This window comes from Triturus cristatus, chromosome 10 (assembly GCF_964204655.1).
Source record: "Triturus cristatus chromosome 10, aTriCri1.1, whole genome shotgun sequence".
Taxonomy (NCBI): domain Eukaryota; kingdom Metazoa; phylum Chordata; class Amphibia; order Caudata; family Salamandridae; genus Triturus; species Triturus cristatus.
The window spans coordinates 1141644902-1141666776 of record NC_140593.1 but is presented as its reverse complement, the minus strand read 5'-3'; the positions used below and the strand labels follow the sequence as shown (position 1 = coordinate 1141666776).

The 21875-nt window shown below is 49.5% G+C and overlaps 1 protein-coding gene across 7 annotated transcripts in view; it reads right to left on the bottom strand.

The window, feature by feature from the left end:
• Positions 1–21875, bottom strand: part of TNRC6A (trinucleotide repeat containing adaptor 6A) — a 451850-nt gene that overhangs the window by 215064 nt on the left and 214911 nt on the right. For 5 of the 7 annotated variants that reach the window (XM_085629474.1, XM_085629475.1, XM_085629472.1 and 2 more), the window contains 3 exons: positions 21224–21370; positions 11054–11185; positions 10893–10970 (listed from right to left, as the gene is read on the bottom strand). In XM_085629474.1, the coding sequence (XP_085485600.1) occupies positions 10893–10970; positions 11054–11185; positions 21224–21370 (357 nt within the window). The remainder of the gene's footprint in view (positions 1–10892; positions 10971–11053; positions 11186–21223; positions 21371–21875) is intronic. The other 2 variants (XM_085629471.1, XM_085629478.1) reach the window with 2 other exon arrangements.

The window sequence follows — 21875 nt, the reverse complement described above, 5'->3', positions numbered from 1 at the left end:
GTTATAGACTCCTGGGACGTGTTGGGCCAGGAGAAAGATTTTTTGTGGAATTGCCCATCTCCATATGCTCTGTGCTAATTGAGAGAGCTGTGGAGAGTGTGTGCCCCCCTGTTTTTGAATGTAGTACATGGCAGTCATGTTGTCTGTGCGAATAAGGACTGCCTTGCCTGAAATCTGCGTCTGGAACGATTTTAGGGTGAGGAAGATTGCCAGTAACTCCAGATGGTTGATGTGGAGTAACTTCTGTTGCGGCGTCCATGTGCCCTGTACTGTGAGATGTAACAGATGAGCTCCCCAGCCGGAGAGCGATGCGTCTGTTGTCAGGATTATTTGTGGAACGGGGTCCAGGAACGGTCGACCTCTGGAAAGGTTTGTGGTGTTCCACCACTGCAGAGAGCGATGGGTGCGACAGTCTACCAACACCAGATCTGTCAGGTGCCCCTGGGCCTGGTTCCACTGGCGCGCTAAGCACTCTTGGAGTGGACGCATCTGGAGTCTTGCATGGGGCACTATGAAAATGCAAGAGGCCATCATCCCCATCAGTTGCATAAACACTCTTGCTGGGAGAGAGTGTTGAAATATGAATTTTTGACGCAGAGCCTGTATGTTTGCAATCCTGGCAGGATCGGGATAGGCTATGGCTTTTGAGGTGTCTATGTTAGCACTGAGGTATTGTTTTGTGTGTGATGGTACCAGGTGGGATTTTTGATGGTTCACTGTGAAACCTAGCTGGTGAAGCAGTTGGATTGTAGCAGCCGTGTGTTGCACACATTGTTTGTAGGACGTGGCTTTTATTAGCCAGTCGTCCAAGTAGGGTAAGACGTGAATGTGCTGTCTTCTGAGGTGTGCAGCCACTACTGCTAGGCACTTGGTGAATACCCTTGGTGCTGTTACCCCGAACTGGAGCACCTTGAACTGGTAGTGTTGCCCGTCCACCACAAATCTGAGGTACTTTCTGTGAGCCTGGTGTACTGGGATGTGAAAGTATGCGTCTTTCAAGTCCAGAGTGGTGAGGAAGTCGTTCTGGGAGAGAAGTGGAAGAACCTGTTGAAGGGTTACCATGTGAAAATGGTCTGAATGTATGTAAGTATTTAGAGGTCTGAGATCTAGGATAGGTCGTAGAGTCTAGTCTCTTTGGAATCTGAAAGTACAGGGAGTAGACCCCTAAATTTTGTTGGTTTATGGGGACCAGCTCTATGGCTTGTTTTTGCAGGAGGGAGATCACCTCCTGTTTTAGTAACGTAGTATGTTCTGGAGGCATAGGGCGTTGCCTGGGTGGAATGTTTGGGGGGGGTAGATGTTAATTCTAGGCAATACCCTGAACGAATAATTTGGGTCACCCATCTGTCGGAGGTGATTGTCTCCCAGACGTGAAGAAAATGTTGTATTCTGCCCCCGACCGGAGTGGAATGGTCTGGAGGGAGCGGGGGAAAGTCATTGGGTAGGAGGTGTGGCAGAGCAGGCGGTATATGTCTTGCCTCTGCCTTTATTATTGCCTCTGTATCCACCTCTTTGATAACCCTTTGTGAAGGTAGATTGAGGACGGGATTTGTAGGACGTGGATGCACTATCCGAGGAGTAGCCCCTGCCCAAGCCCTGAAAGGAAGAGTGGCGAAAAGAGCGCCTACGAGTGTGTGACTGTAGGGCTCCCATGGATTTCGCCGTGTCAGTATCTTTTTTCATCTTGGAGGGCTTCATCAACTTTTGGGCCAAATAGATGATCTTGGTCAAATGGGTGGTTCAATATAGGCTTGTACCTCAGGTTTAAACCCTGAAACTCTGAGCCAGGCATGGCGACTGAGAAGGACATTGGTGTTTATGGCACTGGAGGCTGTATCTGCTGCATCTAGGGCACAGCGTATAGAGGTATTCGTTATTGTTTTTCCCTCTTGGATCAATTCATTAGCCCTATTCCTGTATTTTTCAGGGAGATGGTGCATGATGGTCTCTAACTCATCATAATGTGCCCTGTCGTATCTGGCCAACAGCGCTTTCGTGTTAGCGATACGCCATATATTGGCGGCTAGTGACGCAGTGCGTGCGCTTCCCTGACGTGTCTAGGAGCTTGGACTCTGTCAGGTGGTGGTGCTTCGCCTGACGCCTGAGAATTTGAGCGCTTCCTAGCTGTAGATACCACTAGGGAATCCAATGGTGCAGGACCTTTAATGTATGAAGGGTCTGTGGGGGCGGCTTTGTATTTTCTCTCTATACGGGGGTTGAGGACCCTGGCCCTGACTGGGTCTTTAAAAACCTCCGGTGCATGTTTAATTACTCCCTTTAACATAGGTAGAATGGCAGTAGACCTATGTGCATTGTCGAAGGTGTCTAGGAGAAAATCTTCCTCCACTGGGTCAGTATGTAACTCCACCCCGTGGTAGTGTGCCGCCCTTTGTAATAGGTGGTGAAAGCCTAAGGAATCTTCAGGTGGGGATGGCCGAGATGGGTAAAGGTCATCCTGTGGAACATCTGGGATGTCCGGATTGTTATAGTCGTCCCATGGGTCTGGAGATCCAGTAGGGGTGGGGTATTGTGGCACATCCGCTGATCATAATAAGGGTCTCCTAAATCATCTGGGACAGGAGACAAGGTTGGGGAACGATGAGAGGGTGGAGAGGATGGAGGTGGAGAGGATGGAGGTGGAGAGGATGGAGGTGGAGAGGATGGAGGTGGAGAGGATGGAGGTGGAGAGGATGGAGGAGGTGGGGAAGGCAATCTGAAAGGGGAGGTAGCAGAGTCTTTCCTCTTTGGAGGTGGTTTGTCCAAGTGTCTCTTTTTTGAAGACAATGTCAAATGTCTAGTTTTTGGATCCTTTGTGAGTGTCTTTTGCAGAGGAACCGGTGTGAAAAGTTCTTGCGACACTGGTTGTTCGGTCGGCGCCGAAGTTTTCGGGGCAGACGGCTTTTTAGGCTTGTCTAAGCTGTGCTTCTTTGGGACCTCCGATTTTTTGGTCGGTGTCGAAGAAGGCTTCAGCACGGGAGTGTCGGTGCCAAGGGCCTTGTGATGTTTGGTCGGCACCGGAAGGGCAGGTTTCGACACCGAAGGCTTTGGTACTGGGTTCGGTGTGGAGATGGAGGCTGATTTTTTCTTCGGTGCCGAAGGGTGTTTTTCGGTACCGCTGGTCGGCTGGCTCGAGCCCGAGCTGCCGGAAGGCTTAATAGGCTTCTTTACCGGGCCCGAAGGCAGGGTGTGAGAAGCAGTATCCTTGGTCTTGCCTAGGCCCGAAGGCGAAGGTGTGACCGAAGCCTTTTTGGGTGTCAGCGTGGGAGGGGGTAGATTGGTACTCACGACCCTCTGCACCGGGGTGATGTCCTCCACATCGGAGTCGTCAGCCTCTGAAGCACTGACGAGGTCGTCGTCCTCTTCTTCGATGTTCTGCTGTCCCGGAGCTTCGACGTCGTCTCCGAAGATGTCGACTGGAGCGGAGGTCGAGGAGTGCGCCATGTTGCGTCTAGCCTGTCTATCTCGAATAGTCTGTTTAGAGCGAAAAGACTTGCAGGCGGGACAGTCTCGGGCCTCGTGTTCAGGGGAGAGGCAGAGGTTGCACACCTCATGAAGATCGGTGTGGGGGAATTTGGACCCACATCGAGGGCACTTCTTGAAGGGAGTTCTTTCCATCAGCCGAGACCGGAGCCGGAATAGGCCCGAAGGCCGCCGTCGACGACCGGAATCGAAGAAGTGCCGAAGAGAAGGTGATTAAGATGATTTATTATCTGAAGGAGCTCGATGAGCGAGGATTTTTGCGTCGATCGTTGAACTGGAAAAGTTCGGAACCGGAGCGCGAAGTATTACATCCGAGCCCGATGGCGGAAAAAAACAATCTGAGGATGGAGCCGAAGCCCATGCGCAATACGAACCAAAGGAGGCGTCACCAACCTCGTGACTTCCTAAGACTTTCCAAGAGGAAAAACAAACTGCAAACATCCGGGCCCAACACCAGATGGCGATCTATGCACAGTGTATAATCTGCAGCTCATAAGCCTCGAACATGTCTTTTCCTTCTGGGGTGTTAGTGCTGACATTTGATTTATGCAGAATCCTAGATTGTGCAGGTTTGCATTATGATTCTGATGCTCTTCTGGCATCTCTTGAATGATCCTAGCCAGCCACCCAGATAAGTGTACAAGTGTATTGTCCCTCGCCTTACGTGTACCCCCACTATGACAAGGCCTTCCCTTGGAGCAGGTTTTATGACTCGAGGGCATGCAGCCTAATTCTGTAACTAGTTGCAAGGCTGGAACATGCACTTCCACAGTGGATCCGCCTGACTGTACAGTATTCAGGCCATGCGAAGAGGTACCCGTGGGACTTTGCCTAGATCACTGGACCTGTCCTTCTTTGGAGGACTTTTCCAATGTGGCCATGAAAGTCTGCTCTGGTTCTCCCTTAGACCCTATTCCGCAGAAATTCTGGAAGGAATTAGGGTCGGATACCTTTCCGCACCTCCATATGATTATTAACCAGTCATTAATCAGTGGTGTAGTCCCAGCCTGTTGGAAGGATGCGTTGGTATCCCCCCTTCTAAAAAAACCCTCGCTGGATCCCGCTTGCTACGGGAGCTATCGTCCTATTTCTTTACTGCCCTATCCAGCCAAGATAGCTGAACGACTTGTCAGCCAGGAGCTTTCAGGGTTTCTTGAGAGCAACGGGAAATTGGAGGAGAATCAGTTTGGCTTTCGTCCGGGGCATGGTACCGAGACTGCACTGATCACTGCTTTGGAAGATTTGCGAATGCGGGCGGACAAGGGGCACTCTGCAACTTTGATACTGCTTGACCTGTCCGCCGCATTCGATACGGTTAGCCACAGCATTCTCCTACATCGGCTCGAGGAGATAGGGGTCACAGGCTTGGCCCTAAAATGGCTTTGCTCTTACCTGTCGGATAGACGGCAGGCGGTTTTTCTGCCTCCATATCAGTCAGATTTTCTGCCAAATAAACAGGGGGTTCCACAGGGCTCTTCCATTAGCCCTATTCTGTTCAATGTTTACATGCGCCCTTTGGTGCAAATCATCAAATCATGTAACATCTCGGCAGTTAACTATGCCGATGATACGCAACTGATTATCTCCTTGGATGGTAATCAGGTGGACCCCTTACCCACCTTCCACAATTGCATGATGGAAATGACGACTTGGCTGAGGAATAATGCTCTGCAGTTTAACGGTGCCAAAACTGAGATTTTACATTGCTCAGTGGGCAGGGTACCTTTTACCCTGCCTCCCAACTTTTGGCCTCTCCCTCTGGACACCCCTCTGGTTCCAGTAAAGACTGTTCGCAATCTGGGGGTCTGCTTTAATGAGAAGCTAAGTCTGGAGTCGCATGTCAACAAGGTGGTTTCTAACTGTTATATGATCATGAGAGGTTTACGTAGGATTTTGCCCCTTCTTCCTCCTCATGTACGAGGTACAGTGGTCCGATGCACAATTCTTAGTCGCCTGGACTACTGTAACGCCTTGCTGCTTGCCTCACCTGCATATTTGATTCAGAGACTTCAACGGATCCAGGCAGCTGCCGCAAAACTCGCCCTTCTGAGACTGCGTTCCTCTTCTAGCACTAGGGCTTTGTCCGAACTACATTGGCTGCCCGTGCATCAGAGAATTTTGTTTAAATCTCTGTGTGTAGCTTTTAAGGCTCTTCATGGCTTTGGCCCTATACCACTGCAAAATCTTTTCAGATGGTATATTCCTACGCGCATGCTGCGCTCCTCTTCAGCTAGGCTGGCCCTGACTCCCAAAACAACGAGAGCCACCCTGGGAGGTCATGCCTTCAGCACTGCGGCTGCACGTTTATGTAATAGCCTCCCTGTGGAGCTACGACTGGTTCAGGATCTGACCCTCTTCCGCAGACAGCTGAAAACCTGGCTGTTCCCCAGAGCCTAATTCTCAGCCTCCCCTCCGTTCTCCCTTCACTCTGTCTTTTAGCGCCAGGATGCCCGTAGGGTTGCAGTGCGCTTTACAAATATAAATACATACATGCTAAAGAAAAGAACTTTGTACTGGTAGTGTGCTAAGAACCTCAGAAGTCTTATTATGGGAATGTGAAAGTATGCATCCTTAAGATCTATGTTTACTATATAGTCTTCATTCCCGAGACGTGGTATGACCTCAAAAACAGTTGTCTTGTTGTATCTGCTATAGGTCTTGTGGTCTAATTTGGGTTTTCGATTTTTGGCTGGTTTGGGTACAAGGAAGCTGACAGAGTAAACACCCTGCCCTATCCTCTACTAGAATCCTCTATTGCTCATTCTCGCAATAGGTCATTGATCACCTCTTTGAGGCAGCTTTGTTCTTTGGAGTTGGATGGTCTTGGTTTAATGTTTGGAGGCCGTTTTAACAATTTGATACAATATCCATAACAGATAATATTAAATATCCATTTGTTGGAGGTCATGAACTTTGCTGTTGGAGGAATCCTGCAATCCTCACCACGGGTGCTAGATGTGGGGAGATCCCTAAAAAAAGATCGACTTGTTGGAGAGCACTGCCACCCTTGGGGTTGATCCTCCACCTCAGCTATCCCTAGAAAGGGCAGCATTTGCATGTTGGTGTACTGCCATTGTGAGGTCACTTGCGGGGGTGGGGACGAGTGGTGCAGGAAGAGAATCTGGTGGTCTGTGCTCCCTCCTGCTGGTTGGTGGTCTTGTTGCAAAGTCTCCCCCGACAGTGACTCCTAACTTTAGTGCTTCCATTGCTTTTACCATCTCACCTTTCTACATGCCCTGCACAGCCTAATCAACTGAGGTTCCAAAAAGTGTGTCTCCCTGGTGAAAGGCATATTGATAACTGCCGCCTGCAATTTGGTTTAAACAAGACATTCAACAACTCGTGCCTTCTCAGAGTTATGGCAGAGTCTGCTTTATCCAGAATGGACACCAACAAAGTTGATATTCTTGACCTCAGCAATCACTTTTCCCTCTTCTTGTACTGATCAGGTAGGTGTGGCATCAGAATTTCGATTTTGTCCCAGTGCTGCTGATCAGATCTATCGAGAAAGGAGTTGGCTATGGGCGGTTGCGTTGCCGCCAAGCGCTCCATTTTTCTTCCAACCAACCATCTCCTGGCATTTGCTTTTTCTATCTGGCGGAGGTCCCCTGGTTGCTGGGATGTTGGCCCTTACGAGCTGTGGTGACTACAATATAGACTGGCTTGTCTTGATGCAAGCAGAGTCCTGGGAAGACTGCTTATATTTCTTTTCGACTCTGGAAGTCACAACTTGGGTCGTAGCTAGTTTTCTGAATGCTCCTCTCCCTTTGTCACGGATGCTTTGCAGCAAACAAGTTAATGATTTTTCCATTCTGAGTATATTTGTGTTTCCAGCGAGAAACGGGACTCAGTTTTGATTGTAGGAAGCTGGCTCTTTATGTGATATATCAAGAACCTGACATACCGTGTTAAGAGTCCAGGGGTTCCCTTATGAGTGGACAGGGGCTTGCTATGCTGTATTAGGGGGTTGTGTGGTTGAGCAGCCTTAGGCTTTATACAGAGGAGTGCAAGTCATTTGTAAATACACACAATGATCAATAACTCCAGGAGATCCACACCAACTTATGAAAATAGCAAGTTTCTTTATATATGTTCAAGCATCAGAGAATAATCGTTCAGGTAAATACGTTTTTAAATATAGAGTTTAAAAATTGGACAAAATGCAATTTCTGAGTTCTGTAATGTTATCCTATGGAAGGAAGGAGATAAGTTCTGCAAACTGGTATAGTACAGCGACTTTCAAGACCAATCTCTAGGAGTTCAGGTGAGCTGTGGGCAAGATCCAAGGCAGCACCAGCAGTACACCACTAGCAGCATGGGGTGGCCGGGTGCAGGGTGCACAACAGCGTCGGGAGGCCAATGTATTTAAATGGAGATTGGTCATTGAAGAGGCTGTAGGCTCTGGCCAGGAGGCCAGTCGGGCAGAACAGGCAAGGGGGATCAGGCCTTGCAATGCTCAGGGGAGGGGGTAAAACCTTTGGTCCTCTTCTCCAAGGCCAAGTGGCGATGGGTGCAGGGGTGTCATTAGGCGTTGGGTTTTTCCGTACTGGAGCAGTCGTGGTTGAAATGGCCTGCGTGCAAAGGCTGCAGGTGATTTTGGGGGGCCAGGAGGGGTGAAACCACAATGGACTCAAGCTTTGGAGGGCTGGTGAATCTTGTTGGAACTGGAGGCCCACTTCAACTCAGGTTGGAGGCGACAGGTGCAGTGGTGGCCTCAGGTATAGGGTTTTGGCGGTTCCAGAGGCCTGAGTCTTCTCTTTTGGAGATTCTTCAGAACAGGCTGGCTGTTCATGGGAGGTCTTGAGTCTTTCTAGAAGGCAGGCAGTCCTCCCAGGATTCTGGAGTCAACAGCTGCAGGAAAAGTTGACTTTGGCGTAGTTTGACGACGGATGCAGACAGGGTTGGTACTAGGTCAGCTGCTTTTTCTGTCCTCTCTGCTTTTGCGGATCTTTGGTGTCCTCACTCTTCTTAGGTCGCCAGGGCCTGCCTCTCTGGTTACTGAAAATACTGAATTTAGGAACCTTAGGGGAGTGCAGTGCAGAAGCCAATGGGCTTCTGACCCTTGGGGTCACTATTCCCCCTAAATGGCTACTTCCTGTGGGAATTGGCATAATTAGGAATTCTGGGACAAAGTTATGCCCATCACAAAGATGGATACTTCTGAAAAATCATGTCCACCTCACAGTAGCCCACCTTTGGGATGGTACTAGCCTGGAGGTGGCACGCCACTAGCTAATTTTCCCGCCTATACAGGTGTCAAAGTGGTCCTGGACAAAGGGGTCGGCTTTCTTTCCTGTTAGGTGAGCCAGATTCGCATTCCAAAGGCTGCATCTCTTTAAAGCTTGCCGGCCCAAGGAGGCTAATCAGCAGGTCATCCTGTAGGAGAGGGTGTTAACCCTCTTCCCCGATAGGCTTTTGTTCTGGATCTCCTGAGAGCACAGGCTCTCACCCTAGGAGTCAGAGCAGCGTCTCAAGTGGCAGGCTGGCAGAAACCAATCAGCAATGACACCAGAGGTTTGGTAGGTGTTCAGTGTGGGTTCATCAATAGGAGAGGTTTGATATTAAACATCCCTATTTTCAGTGAAGCTATCATGTAGCTGGGGAACTCGGTTTCACCAGTGCCCAGCAAATGCTTTAAAATGGCTTCCCTGGTCACTTGCACTGGCAGTAATCGAACTGACCAGCACAGGGGTATATCTGCTCTTGAAGGTATGCCCTCACATGTAATATTCAGGTCCCTGCCTTTGGGCTGTAGGAGTGACTTTCAAATATTACATAGTGTTATGGAACATGGCACACAGGGATGTGTGACATGTTTTGTTATCTCTTGATTGCACCGAGGCACGCAGCCTGCGATAGGAGCCCTGCATGTGATTGGTGAGGGGTCCCTTGAAGAGGCACAATTCGTGCTGCTGCCCTTAGGGACCAGCATTAGTACCTCAGTCCCTAGGTCCCAGGGGTACCATTTTCTAGGGACTCAAAGGATGCAAAAGGTTTTGCCAATTGGGGGAAACAATGACACATTTTTAGGGAAAGAAAACTGGTATAGGGGACCTGATTAGCAGTAACCCTGTACACTTCAGTCAAATCTGCATCAAATACTAGACAAAAAGTTTGTGTGTGTGTGGGGGGGGGTTAACCAACAAAATCCCAGTTTCCTACACTGAGGATTTTCAAGATTTATTCCATAACTGCCGGCCGCCCCCTTAAAGACTGGTGTATCCGGCATGGTCGTCTAGTGGGGAAGGATTTGAGGGGTGTGCCTCAATACCCTCTTCTGGGGAGTCTGTTCTCGAGGTCTTGCCAACCCTCATCCATTGACCTTTCAGCACCGTACAGTTCTGTGTCATATTGCTCCTCGTCACCTTCTGTATAGGTGTAGATTTCTTCCTAAAGCGTTCGCAGCGGATTCAAATCTGCCTGCTTCAGCTCTGGTTCTGCTTGATAGATTGGAATTTTGTACCCCTTCAGGGCGGCTTCGAATTCCTGTTTTCTTTGAAGTAGTAACTCAATCTAGGGCTAAAGTCTCTTTTCCTCTCAATGTCTGGAGTTAACTGCTCGACGAAGACCATTGCTAACCTCCCTTTCAGCGCCAAACTGTCGGATTGTCTGGGGGGTTTCTCCTTCACACGCTCAACGGCCGGTGTAGAGGCCGGTTTCGAGGGCTTGCCGTCATTGGTGGCCTTTCGTTTGGACCCTCGAGGTTTGGGAGGCATGTCTGACATCAATATGGGACCTACAGACAGTCGATAATGCAAAACGAAAAAAAAAATTAAGGGGCAAAGACGGAATTTCGGTGTTCGGTGCCAAACACTAGTTGGTGGCATAATGAACAGCATCTTCTCCTCGTCGCATTTGGCTAGCATCTATATGAAGGCTACTTGGTGTACACAGCCACTCTGTCACCCTTCGCATCCTCAGGGCGGATTCACATTCAGTAATAGCCATTTCTATTTCAAAATTCCTGGGTGCTGTGTGTGTGCTCCATAGGAAGGCCCTTCCCCCATCTGCTACACGACTGACTTGACTCCCTACCAGGTTTCACCTTGTACCGTTTTGTAAATGCCTGGTAGGAAGCTATGTATCTTTACTTCTCACAGCCAAATATATAGCCTTGGGCGCTGGCATGATGTATGATTTTGCACTTATGCTCATTTAAACCTTGTTTTATAAATTATAGTCAGGTCCTTTATCTTCATCTTTTTGTAAAAACATTTATGCATGTTTCACTGACTTGCTAACTTTGATTGAGAGCATCTATACCAACGCAGAGCAGAAAAAGAAAGAAAATCGCTACTTGCATACTATTCGTAGTAACAATTTAATGTCACACTTCCGTAAAAGATAATAATTTATATCCGATGGTTCCTGGCATACACAGATTTAGCAGAGCAGCAAATGCCTTTACCAACCTGCTGGTCTTGATGCTGGCGACCTCCAGGAGCCATACATCTCTGGTTCTGAACCTTCTGCTGCTGGGCTAACAAACGCTGTAAGAAAAAGAGAAACAATCAGGACACGCATCTTAATCCCATGGCAGTATAACAGTGATGGATTCATGATGAGATCTTACTTGCAACTGAGAGATTTGAGACAGCTGGTTTAATTGGGAAAGCTGGTTCAACATGGCTACTTGCTGAGGCCCAAATAGTGGGTTCAGACCCCCATTGTTTGGCGCATACTTGAGTGATGAAGCTGAAACCTGCTGACAAAGTAAAGCAGAATTAATTGCATAAGAGGTTTCTTCAACAAAATGTTGAAGTTAAGAAACATTACATCGCATTTTACGGGTCTGAGAGTTGTCACCCTAAACAAGGGAATGATATGACTTGCAGATCAACAGCAGAGGGTCTTGGCCAGACAGAAACAGTGCTTACAACCTTTGGTATTGCCAAGGTTCATACCTTGTTTCTGAGGTCTTTATGTAAAATAAAATTCTAATAAATGACAACAGAGCCCTACAAGAACACAGTCTGAGTAATGAACATGGCTGACTTGTTCTATGCATGGCAGTACCTTTAGTAACGAAAAGTTTCTTACCTGTCGGTGTAGTTTTGCAGCTTGAAGATCTTTCTGGATTCACTATGCTGTGCATTATTCCGCGATCTTGTGGTTGGGTCCGGATTCGTAGTCTTTTCTTTGTTTTTTTTTTTTTTTTCTGTAGCCCAGGTGGGCGTCGACGTCCACCATTTGGTGCACCTCCCGTGACGTCGTCGTGCTTCCTGCGGAAGTCCCACCTTTGGGGCGCCATCTTCGGGTTCTTTTTTCCCTTTTTTTTTTTTTTTTTTAACCCTAGGCGATTGATTAATCCTTTTGACCATATTTCTGTACGTTTCCACTTCTTTGATCCTATCCATTTCACCCCCTCTTCCTCCAGCCTCATCTTCCTGGCGGAGGTGGGTGGGTTCGCTAGTGAATCCAGAAAGATCTTCAAGCTGCAAAACTACACCGACAGGTAAGAAACTTTTCGTTTTGCAGCATGAATCTTTCTGGATTCACTATGCTGTGCATAGATTTTGTAGCGGTTTTCCTATTTTTGTGGTGGCTGGGTGGAAGATGATCGCTGGTCGTTGAAAATGTGTTGTAGCACCTTCTGTCCGACCTGTGCTTCCTTATTCATTTGAATGTCCACGCAGTAGTGCTTTGTGAACGTGTGCACAGATGCCCAAGTTGCTGCGAGACAAATGTCTTGGATGGGCGTGTTTGCCAGGAAGGCAACTGTGGCCCCCTTCTTCCTTGTGGAGTGAGCTTGGGGCCCCTCCGTTAGCTCCTGTCCAGCCTGTTTGTGACAGAATTGAATAGTGAGGGCAATCCACCTAGCGATGGTGCCCTTGGTGACTGGTCTACCCATGAAGCTAGTAGCAAAGGACACAAACAGCTGCTTCGACTTCCTGAGTTCCTTGGTTCTTTCAATGTAGTGCATCACCGCTCTTCTGGCATCGAGGGTGTGCAGGGCCTTTTCTGCGTTTGTAGTCGGGTTTTGGAAGAAACTCGGTATCTGGATACTCTGATTCATGTGGAACGCCGACACTACCTTGGGCATGAAGTGTGGGTCCGTCCTCAGGACTACCCTGTCTTTGTGAATTTGAATGTAGGGCTCCTGTAGCGTTAGTGCTTGAAGCTCGCTCACCCTGCGCAGTGAGGTTATGGCCACTAGAAAGGCAGTTTTCATCGTCAACATTTGTAGAGTGGCCTTGTGAATGGGTTCAAACGGCGCCTTCATGAGCTCCGTCAGAACCACGTTTAAATTCCATGCCGGCGGCGGCAACCTTTTCGGGGGTGCCATTCTTTTGGCTCCCTCCATGAATCTCTTCACCACCTGCGAGGTGAAGAAGCTTCCACCCTTCTCACCTCTGGTGTAGGCAACGATCGCTGCTAGGTGTACCCTTAGGGAGCTCGAGCAGAGGTTACTCTTTAGAAGGTGTGTGAGGTACCTCAGCACAGTTGAGTCTCTTGTCATTCTGTTTTGCAGGCCCTTTTTCCTGCACCACACCGTGAATCTCTTCCACTTTGCGCTGTAGCACTTTCTTGTAGTAGGTTTCCTTGCCTCCCGTAGCACTCGCATAGTGCTCTGAGGTAACCTTAGGTGTGCGAACTCTAGGTCTTCAGGAGCCATGCTGCTAGGTTGAGTGTCTCTGGCTCTGGGTGCAGGACCTCCCCGTTTTGCATTGAGAGCAGGTCTTTTCTCCTCTCGAACCTGTACGGTTTGCCTTGCGCCATTTCTTGAATCTGTGAGAACCATGTCTGCCTCGGCCACTGTGGAGCCACCAGGATCAGAGTCATGTTGCTGGTTCTGCACTTGTCGAGCACTCTGTGCAACAGGGGTATCGGTGGAAAGGCGTAGGCAAATGTCCTCCACCAGCTTATCCATAGGGCATTTCCCTTGGATTGCTGATCTGGTTGCCTGGACGCGAAGCTTCGGCATTTTGCATTGTGGCGTGTTGCAAATAGGTCTATTGTGGGAGTCCCCCATCTCTGGAAGATTCTCCGTTTCCTGGCCATTGAGCTCCCACTCGTGTGATGCTGAGGTCTGTCTGCTTAGCCAGTCTGCCTCCACATTGTCCTTCCCTGGTAGGTGAATTGCCAGTAGATATATTTTGCGAGGTATGGCCCATCTCCAAATCTCCTGAGCTAGGGATGAGAGGGGAAACGACTGTGTCCCCCCTTGTTTGTTGATGTAGAACATCGCCGTGGTGTTGTCTGTCTGTACCAACACCCTCTGGCCGAACAGGTGCCTCTGGAATGCCTTCAGGGCTAACAGTATCGTTTTCAACTCGAGGTAGTTGATGTGGCGGACCGCGTCTGCTGGAGCCCATAGACCCCTCACTCTGAGGTTGTCCATGTGCGCTCCCCATCCCTTCTGCGATGCGTCCGTGGTAATGGTCATTGTTGGGCTTGGTGGTGTCAGGCTTCTCCCCGTTGTTATGTTGTCTCTGTTCCACCAAGTTATCTCCTCCTGCACTGCGTGCGTAACAACCACTAGATCCTCCCAACTTCCGTTTGCTTGTGACCATTGCTGTTGCAGCCATTCCTGGAATGGTCTCATGTGCAGGCGTACATTCGGCACCAGCTGGATACAGGACGCCATCATCCCCATCATCTTGCTCACCGCCCTCACTGTCAGAGCTCGCCCCTTCTGGTAGAGCTGCGTCTCCTTCAGTAGAGCATCTGTCCTCCTGTCGCTGGGCACTACTGTACTGTTGAGGGAGTTGATCTTTGCCCCCAGGAAAATCTTTACCTGTTCCGGTTCCAGCGATGATTTTCCCCAGTGGATGGAAAATCCCAGATTTGTGAGGGTGTCCGTTAGGCGTTTTGCGTGCCTCTCGCACTTCTCGCGTGAGTTTGCCTTGACCAGCCAGTCGTCCAAGTAGGGGTACACGTGTATTCCCTGCTTTCGTAGGTGTGCCGCTACCGCCGACAGGCATTTCGTAAAGACCCTTGGCGCAGATTTTAATCCGAAGGCCAGGGTTGTGAACTGGTAGTGTTCCTGTTCGATGTTGAATCTTAGAAGGCCCTTGTGCCTTCTGTTTATTGGGATGTGAAGGTAGGCATCCTTGAGGTCCACGGTGACCATGAAGTCCCCTTCTCTTATCTGTGGCAGTACCTCCTGCAGTGAAGTCATTTTGAACCTTTGCGTTCTGATGAACTTGTTTAGGTAACGGAGGTCCAGTATGGGTCTGAGGTCTCCGTCTACCTTCGGCACCACGAAGTAGTTTGAGTAGACCCCTTTGTTGCGTTCCCTGAACGGCACCGTCTCTATGGCTCCCTTTTGTAGGAGTTTCCGCGTTTCTTCTCTGAGTATTGCCAGTTCTTGGGCCGATCTCTGCCTTCCCTTCGGCTTCCTGTTTGGAGGTCTTTTCTCCAAGTCTACGCAGTATCCGTACTGCACGATGTTCCGTATCCACTTGTCTGTGGTTATACGCCGCCACTCCTGAAGGTAGAACCTCAGCCTTCCGCCTACTGGTGATGTATGCTCGTAGGCTCTTGAATCTTCTCTTCCCCCTGATGACACTTTTTTGCGCCTCACCCTTGGGGACCTTACGAGGGTAGGCGTCTTCTTGCGTGCTGAGTCACTTCGAGGAGGGCTGATCGCCCCCTCTCCTCCTTTGGCCACGTCCGTTCCCTCTCCCGCGAAAGGACTGGCCCCGAGGTTGATATTGCCAGTTTTGCTTCTGCTGACTTTGTCCGTGACCTTCGCCCTGCTGACCTTGCTGGAACGCCTGGTGCGACGTCCCCTGTTGGCTTCCACCCCTACCGTAGGGTCTCCTCGAGGGATTTCCTCGTCTCATTCCCCTCAGCTGTAGGGCCCCCATGGACCTCGCTGTCTCGTTTTCCTTCTTGAGCTGGGTGAGCTTTTCGTCCACCGTTGCTCCGAACAGTGTCTCTCCGTTGAAGGGGGTGCCAAGGATGTTGTTCTGCACTTCCGGTTTGAATCCCGAGATTCTTAGCCATGCATGCCTCCTCTCTGTGACCCCTATGGCCATGAGTCTTGCTGAAGTCTCTGCCCCATCCAATGCCGTCTTTATACAGGAGTTGGCGATGTTCTTGCCTTCATCCACCAGGTGAGAGGCTCTCTGGCGGTATTCTTCGGGGAGGTGCTTTACTAGCTCCCCCATCTCATCCCAGTGTTGGTATTGGTGTCTATTGAGGAGTGCATTCGAATTCGCCATGCGCCAGTGCATTGCGGCGTTCCTCTCGACCTTTCTGCCTGTGAGGTCGATCCTCCTGCTCTCTTTATCCGGAGGTGGGCCCGAAGTTGCTGGAACGTTGGCCCTTCTCCTGGCCGTGGAGGCTATGATGGAGTCTGCGGTGACGCTACCCTTGATGTAAGGTGGGTCCAGGGAGGAGTGCTTATATTTCTTCTCTGTCCTGGGCGTGATCGACCGGCAGGTGGCAGGCTCCTTGAAGGCTTCTCTCCCCTGGTTCATCACGCTTTGTAGCATGGGGAGGAACTGACTCCTAGTCTGGATGGGGAGCAGTGTTTCGACGAGAAAATCGGCTTTCGGCCTCTCCTCGTCGAGTTTGACGCCGAAGGCCATTGCTGCGCTCTTCACCACCATATTGTATACCCCGATGTCGTCGGGTGGCGAAGGCCTCGAGGGGTACGTGTCCACGGCCTCCTCAGGGTTTTCGGTGTCGAGATCGTGCCATTCGACGTCGTTGCTGGTAGATGCCGCCGATTCGTAGAACGACTGTTGGTCTTCTTCCTCGGCTTCTTCCTCATAATAGGGCTCCTCTTCTTCCTCGAGATCCCTTGTCAGCCCTTCGGCGTCGAACTCGCCTTCGACCTCGACGACGTCCGCCGATGAAACCGTTGGAATCTTGAATTCCTTCATCCTGGCGTCGAACTCCTTCTTCCTTTGAAGGATGTTCTCCATTTCGGCCTCGAGCCGCCTCTTCTTTTTCTCCATTTCGGAGATGCTTTCGGCGTCGACCGCGGGTCTCTTCGATGAAACTTGCGTCGACGTCGAACGTTCTTTCTGCGTCGATCGGCCAGTTTCATGGGACGATTTCGACGACCCTTGCCTTTCGGCGTCTTTCTGCCCCAGGGAGTCCTTTTGTAAGGATCCGCTGGGCCTTTTGTCCGAAGTTCCCCCTTTGGACGTCGAAGTTTTCGGCGCCGGGGTTCCCTTCGTGGACCTTGACTCAGATTTTCTCGAGTCACCCTCGTGTTTTCGAGGTGTCTTTTGACTTGCGCTCGACGATTCTCTTACCTCGTCTTCTTTTTTCTTGTCGGTCTCTACGACCGTGAAGTTTTCGGCTGTCTCGGCGGCGTTGTCCTCGTCGTCCGTGTCGAGGCCCAGCTCGTAGAGTGTCGGGGGTTTCCCTTTGCCATCCATGTTGGCGTTGGCTCTTCTCTGCCTCTCTCTCACTCTGAGTGTCTTTGGCGCGAAGGCTGAGCAGGCGTTGCAGTCGATACTCCGGTGATCCACCGGTAGGCAGAGGTTGCAGACCGGATGCTGGTCTTTCTGCGCGAACTTGTGGTGGCAGTTTGGGCAGAACTTGAATGGCGTCTTGTCCATTTCGCTCAGGGTCTCTGAGCGTGCATTCTCCAAGGCTGTCGAAGAAAAAAGGTTCGCTGGTCCTCTTTCTTCGCGCTCCTGATGAAATCTGTTCTATTCCTGTTGTCTTCTCTTGATTCTATCGATGAAACTCGCTTTTCTTCCTTCTTCCTCCGAGTGAATTTCTGGAGCTTCCCGATGACGATCCAGACCCAACGGCGGAAAAAAGAATCTGAAGATGGCGCCCCAAAGGTGGGACTTCCGCAGGAAGCACGACGACGTCACGGGAGGTGCACCAAATGGTGGACGTCGACGCCCACCTGGGCTACAGAAAAAAAAAAAAAAAACAAAGAAAAGACTACGAATCCGGACCCAACCACAAGATCGCGGAATAATGCACAGCATAGTGAATCCAGAAAGATTCACGCTGCAAAACTATATTTCTGTAAATTCAAAATCTTTCTGCAGATTACATACTAAGAATATCCTAATAAGGCATCAGAATGGTAAAACAAATCTCTTCCACAGCTTTAGTGCTGCTAGTTGGCATCAAAATGCTTGAGCAGGGAGTTTGGCCAGCATACACGACACCAGCCATTTTGCACAACAATCGTAGCTCTGGTGTCAGTTACTGGCAGTTTTCACATCCCCCTTAAGGCATGCAGCAATTACAGTACATGACACATTTGCATATCTTGGGATCTCTTTCACAGCACAACCTCATCAAGTAAGAGAGCCAGAGGCTTAGGGTGGCACAGTGGGGGAGCAGTGACAATCATGTTGGGGGAGTATTGACAATCAAGCCAAGGAGCACAGTTTTGGCAAAGTATCCATCACAGTGTGCCTGAACAGTGAAGCAGTAATGTTTGGCAAAGGTATGCAGGGATGACCATGTAACCGCCCAGCAGATGTCAGCCACCAGAACACTTCTCATAAGTGCCATAGAGACAGCACTGCCCCGGTGGTGTGGGCACAAACACCCTCGGGAGGATCTTTTTTGGCTAATGGGCAGAGGTTGACCCAACGAGAAATTGTGCTTTCACATTGCATTTTTTTGTTGTTGTTGTTTTTTTTTAAAGCACCAGTGACGCCGATAAGAAACTGGTTACTTACCTGCAATTATGGTTTTGCCACTTGAAACTCTTAGATGTACATGCTTTGCACAATCCTGCAATCATGTGATTTGATCAAGAAGTGTCTTTGCTTTCCCCCAAAATGTGTTACCTTGAGGGCAAGTCAATATAGGGGAGCTCCTATCGGGATGTCGATCATGATTACCACTGCCAGCATCTCTGTGAAGACCCTGGCGAGGGAATTTATCTCGAACAGTAGGACTTTGAATTGGCACTGTTCTCCCTCAATTGAAAATCTTAGGAACTTCTTATGTGCTATGTGAATGGGTATGTTGGAGTAAGAGTCTTAGAGCTACTGCTGCTAGGTAGTCCCCTTCATCTAGTAAAGGTATTACATACTGTAATATAGTCATTTGAAATTTGTGTGTCTTTATGTACCCATTTACAAAGCGCATGTCTAAGACATTCCACATGTCCAGATCTTGCTTTGGTCCTTCTTGGACCTGGTGGTTTTGTTGGTGGTTTGCATGAAATCTACATAGTAACCATGACAAACAATATTTGCAACCCACTTGTCTGTGGAAAAGACTTTACAGTTTTGAGTAAGACCTTTACTTTCTACCCTACAGCAGTGTTGTGAGCGTGGGGAGGGAAGTTAGGGTCGCTTAGAGGAGCCTGAGGCAGATTTTCTAGAGTTTCTGCCTCTCGGTTAAACTTTGCCTTGAAAAACGGACTTGAGCTGCAGCTATTGTCATTGCCTTGAAACTGGCTGGTCACTGGCTGCATGCAAGTGCAAGTGCACATGTAGGCTGCATGCAAGTGCACATGCAAGTCCCTTGTACATGGTACCATAGGTACCAAGGGCACTGTGGCCAGGGAAGGCCTCTAAGGTCTGCAGCACTTATTGTGCCACACTTAAGAGGCCCTGTACCTTTACAGACACACACTGCCATTGCAGGCTGCATGCTTTGGTACAGAACAAAGTGAAGTCAACATGACACACATCCCTGTGTGTGATGCACACAAGCCATTGCCCTGGCATAGGTAAGCCAGCTCTCTAGCTGGCTGCACTATACCAGTGTTGAGGGTACAGGCACATGAGCACTGAAGCCCTACAGTGTCTAAACCGATTCTTAGACATTCTAAGTGCAGCCATTAAGAGTATATGGTGCTGGGAGTTTGTCATTATAAACTCCAAAGCACCATAATGGCTCTACTGAAAACTGGGAAGTTTGATATCAAATGTCTCAGCACAACAAAACCACACTGATGCCAGTGTGGGATTTAATGAAAAATGCACTCAGGCTATCTTAGAGATGCACCCTGAAAAACAACACAAGTCTAGTGTCCTGCCTGAGTGGCTGCTCCCCAGCTGCCACCTCCAGACATGTTTCTGGACCCCATGGTTGAGAGCCTGCTGCTCTTGGGGGTCTGGAAGAATGTACATCCTGGGACAAGATGCCAAGCCTCCTCCCCCAGGATGTGCAGGGTCCATGAAGGGGAAGCTTCAAAGACTTGCCACCTTTGTGAGCTACCCCAGCCATTTGCTGCTTCCAGCAACTGGTCCCCACCGGTTATGACCCCCAATTTGGGAGAGAGAATGGGCAAGAAAACCAAGTGAGATGGGGAGGTGTGTCCAGCTTTGACAACCCCGCCCCTCAGGTGGGGGAGGAGAGGTTAAGCTCAACTCTCAGTCCCCACCATCTTGCAAATGGGGGGACCCAGCCAACCAGAGATATATGCCCCCCCACTGGAGTGTGGCATAATAGGGGGTGTACCCACCGCAAGGAAGGGACCCATTGGTCCCGACCTGTCCCGCTTCTAAATTTAGTTTTTAGGGGCAACCCTGAACCTTGCCTCCTCAGACAAGAACCGACCAGAAGACGGAGGACTGAAGAAGCCATGCTGAACTAAGAAGAGGAGGACGTCCACTGACTTGACCCCTAGCCCTACCGGCCTGTCCCCAACTCAAACCTGCTCCAGGAAAATCTTGATGAGCCCTGCGGCCAGCAGCCCCCAAGAACCCAGAGGACCTTCCCTCCTTCCTAAACCGAGACTTTATCTGCTGTGAGCACCAGATTTCCTCACCCACAGACACTGGCTCCGGCCAAATCCGCAGGTCTTCACCACTCTGCACCAGACGCCAACGGCCCGAGTTAGAGTGGCCCAACACCACTAGGAGTTGACTTGACACGAGGAAGTATCCCTGGCGCTCCTGACCCGAGATCCGGTGATCTCTGACCTGCCTTGAATCTCCAATTGACGCCTGCAACTCCCTTCTGGAGGATCTCCTGACCGCGACCAGAGCTGGTAAGAAAAACCCAACGCCCAAAGACATCCCTTTTTTTCTTCTTTTTTTAATCTTGGTGGCATCCCAGCATCCCCAGGCATCCCATCCAGTGGTCACCTCCAGAACATCTTCCTCTCTGAGCCTGCAGTGTTTGTTGCAACCGGAGAATTCCCATTGAAATCCACAATGCACCTGATGCCAAAACAGCACCCAGCCGCCTTTGTGGGTGCACTTTGTTTGCTAACTCTGATCCGCTTTGCCCTGAGCCTAACACCAGGAGCTTTACTCCCACAACCTTGTGACCTGCCTGTGAGCAGTCACTAACCGGAGGGCCCCCTATCCCCCATTGGCTAACATTGGGCCTCAGCACTCTGCACCCAGCCACCCTGACAGAAGCACTGTCAGACAGACTCCTTCCTAGACACTCTAAACTAAGTGCAAACACAGCTGGGCAACAGTGGACAGAGTTAATTCTCAAACAAGTATGACCAACCAACTATTGAGTGGGTTTCCAGTTCCCCTCCCTGGCCAGAGAAACATAGCTCAGCAATTTATCAATGGCAGATGAGCCAGGCATCTCATTAACCCAGCTACAGCAAGCAGGGTTGGGCAAAGGTCAGATTAAAGCAATGGCCGCAATTATTGCCTCAAGACCAATGGGCAAACAAGTAAATATTTTCAGAAAACTGAAAGCCGCAACATTAGTTTTCACAATAAATTAAACATTCCATGGAGTTACCTATTTTGAATGCCCAGAAGCCTAGCAAAAAGTGATAGGACGCTCCCCATAGTGCACCAGGGGGAATACATACAGGTTCTGTGTTGTCCCAACAATCATTTCATGTGGCTCAAACATCTTAACAGTATCTCAGACTCACCTGGCGGACAGCATTCAGATTTGGCAGGCCCAGCCCGGCCATGGAGCTTAGGGGCTGGTTAGGTAGTGCATTACTAGACGAGGGAAGCTTCATGTTTTGATTGGACATAAACAGGCTGTTTTGGGACTCTTCTGCTACAATGCCCTCCTAAACGGACAAAAAGACATGGAACACCAGCCAACAAGCGAAGGGAAAGGAGGAGGGGGTAGAGTCACAGATGGAACAGAAAACAATGCAAGAGGTGGAAGGGTGGGCAAGCAAGGAAACAGAAAAGATGTGAATTAGTATAATGTGTACAGTGAGCACTAAAGATTAAACTGTAAGGCAATGAGAGCAGTACAGTGGTCTATGTAGATACTAAGAGTTATCACAAAAAGAAGGACATGGCTCAAACATGTATACACTTTGTTACAAGACCACCTCCCGAGTTCAAGTCTACCAACATCCCCTTGAGAGTAATACAATAGTGCCTATCAGCACAGTAACGTACCACGTGTATGATAATTTAACACAAAAATAAGCTATAAGACCAAGAACAAGTCAGCTTTTACCTACCAAGAAATCAGGGTAGTGGCAAGTAACAACTATCATGAGGTAATACTTACAAGTACTATCGGCAAATACAAGCGCTCAATCAGGTTGTGCACTACTA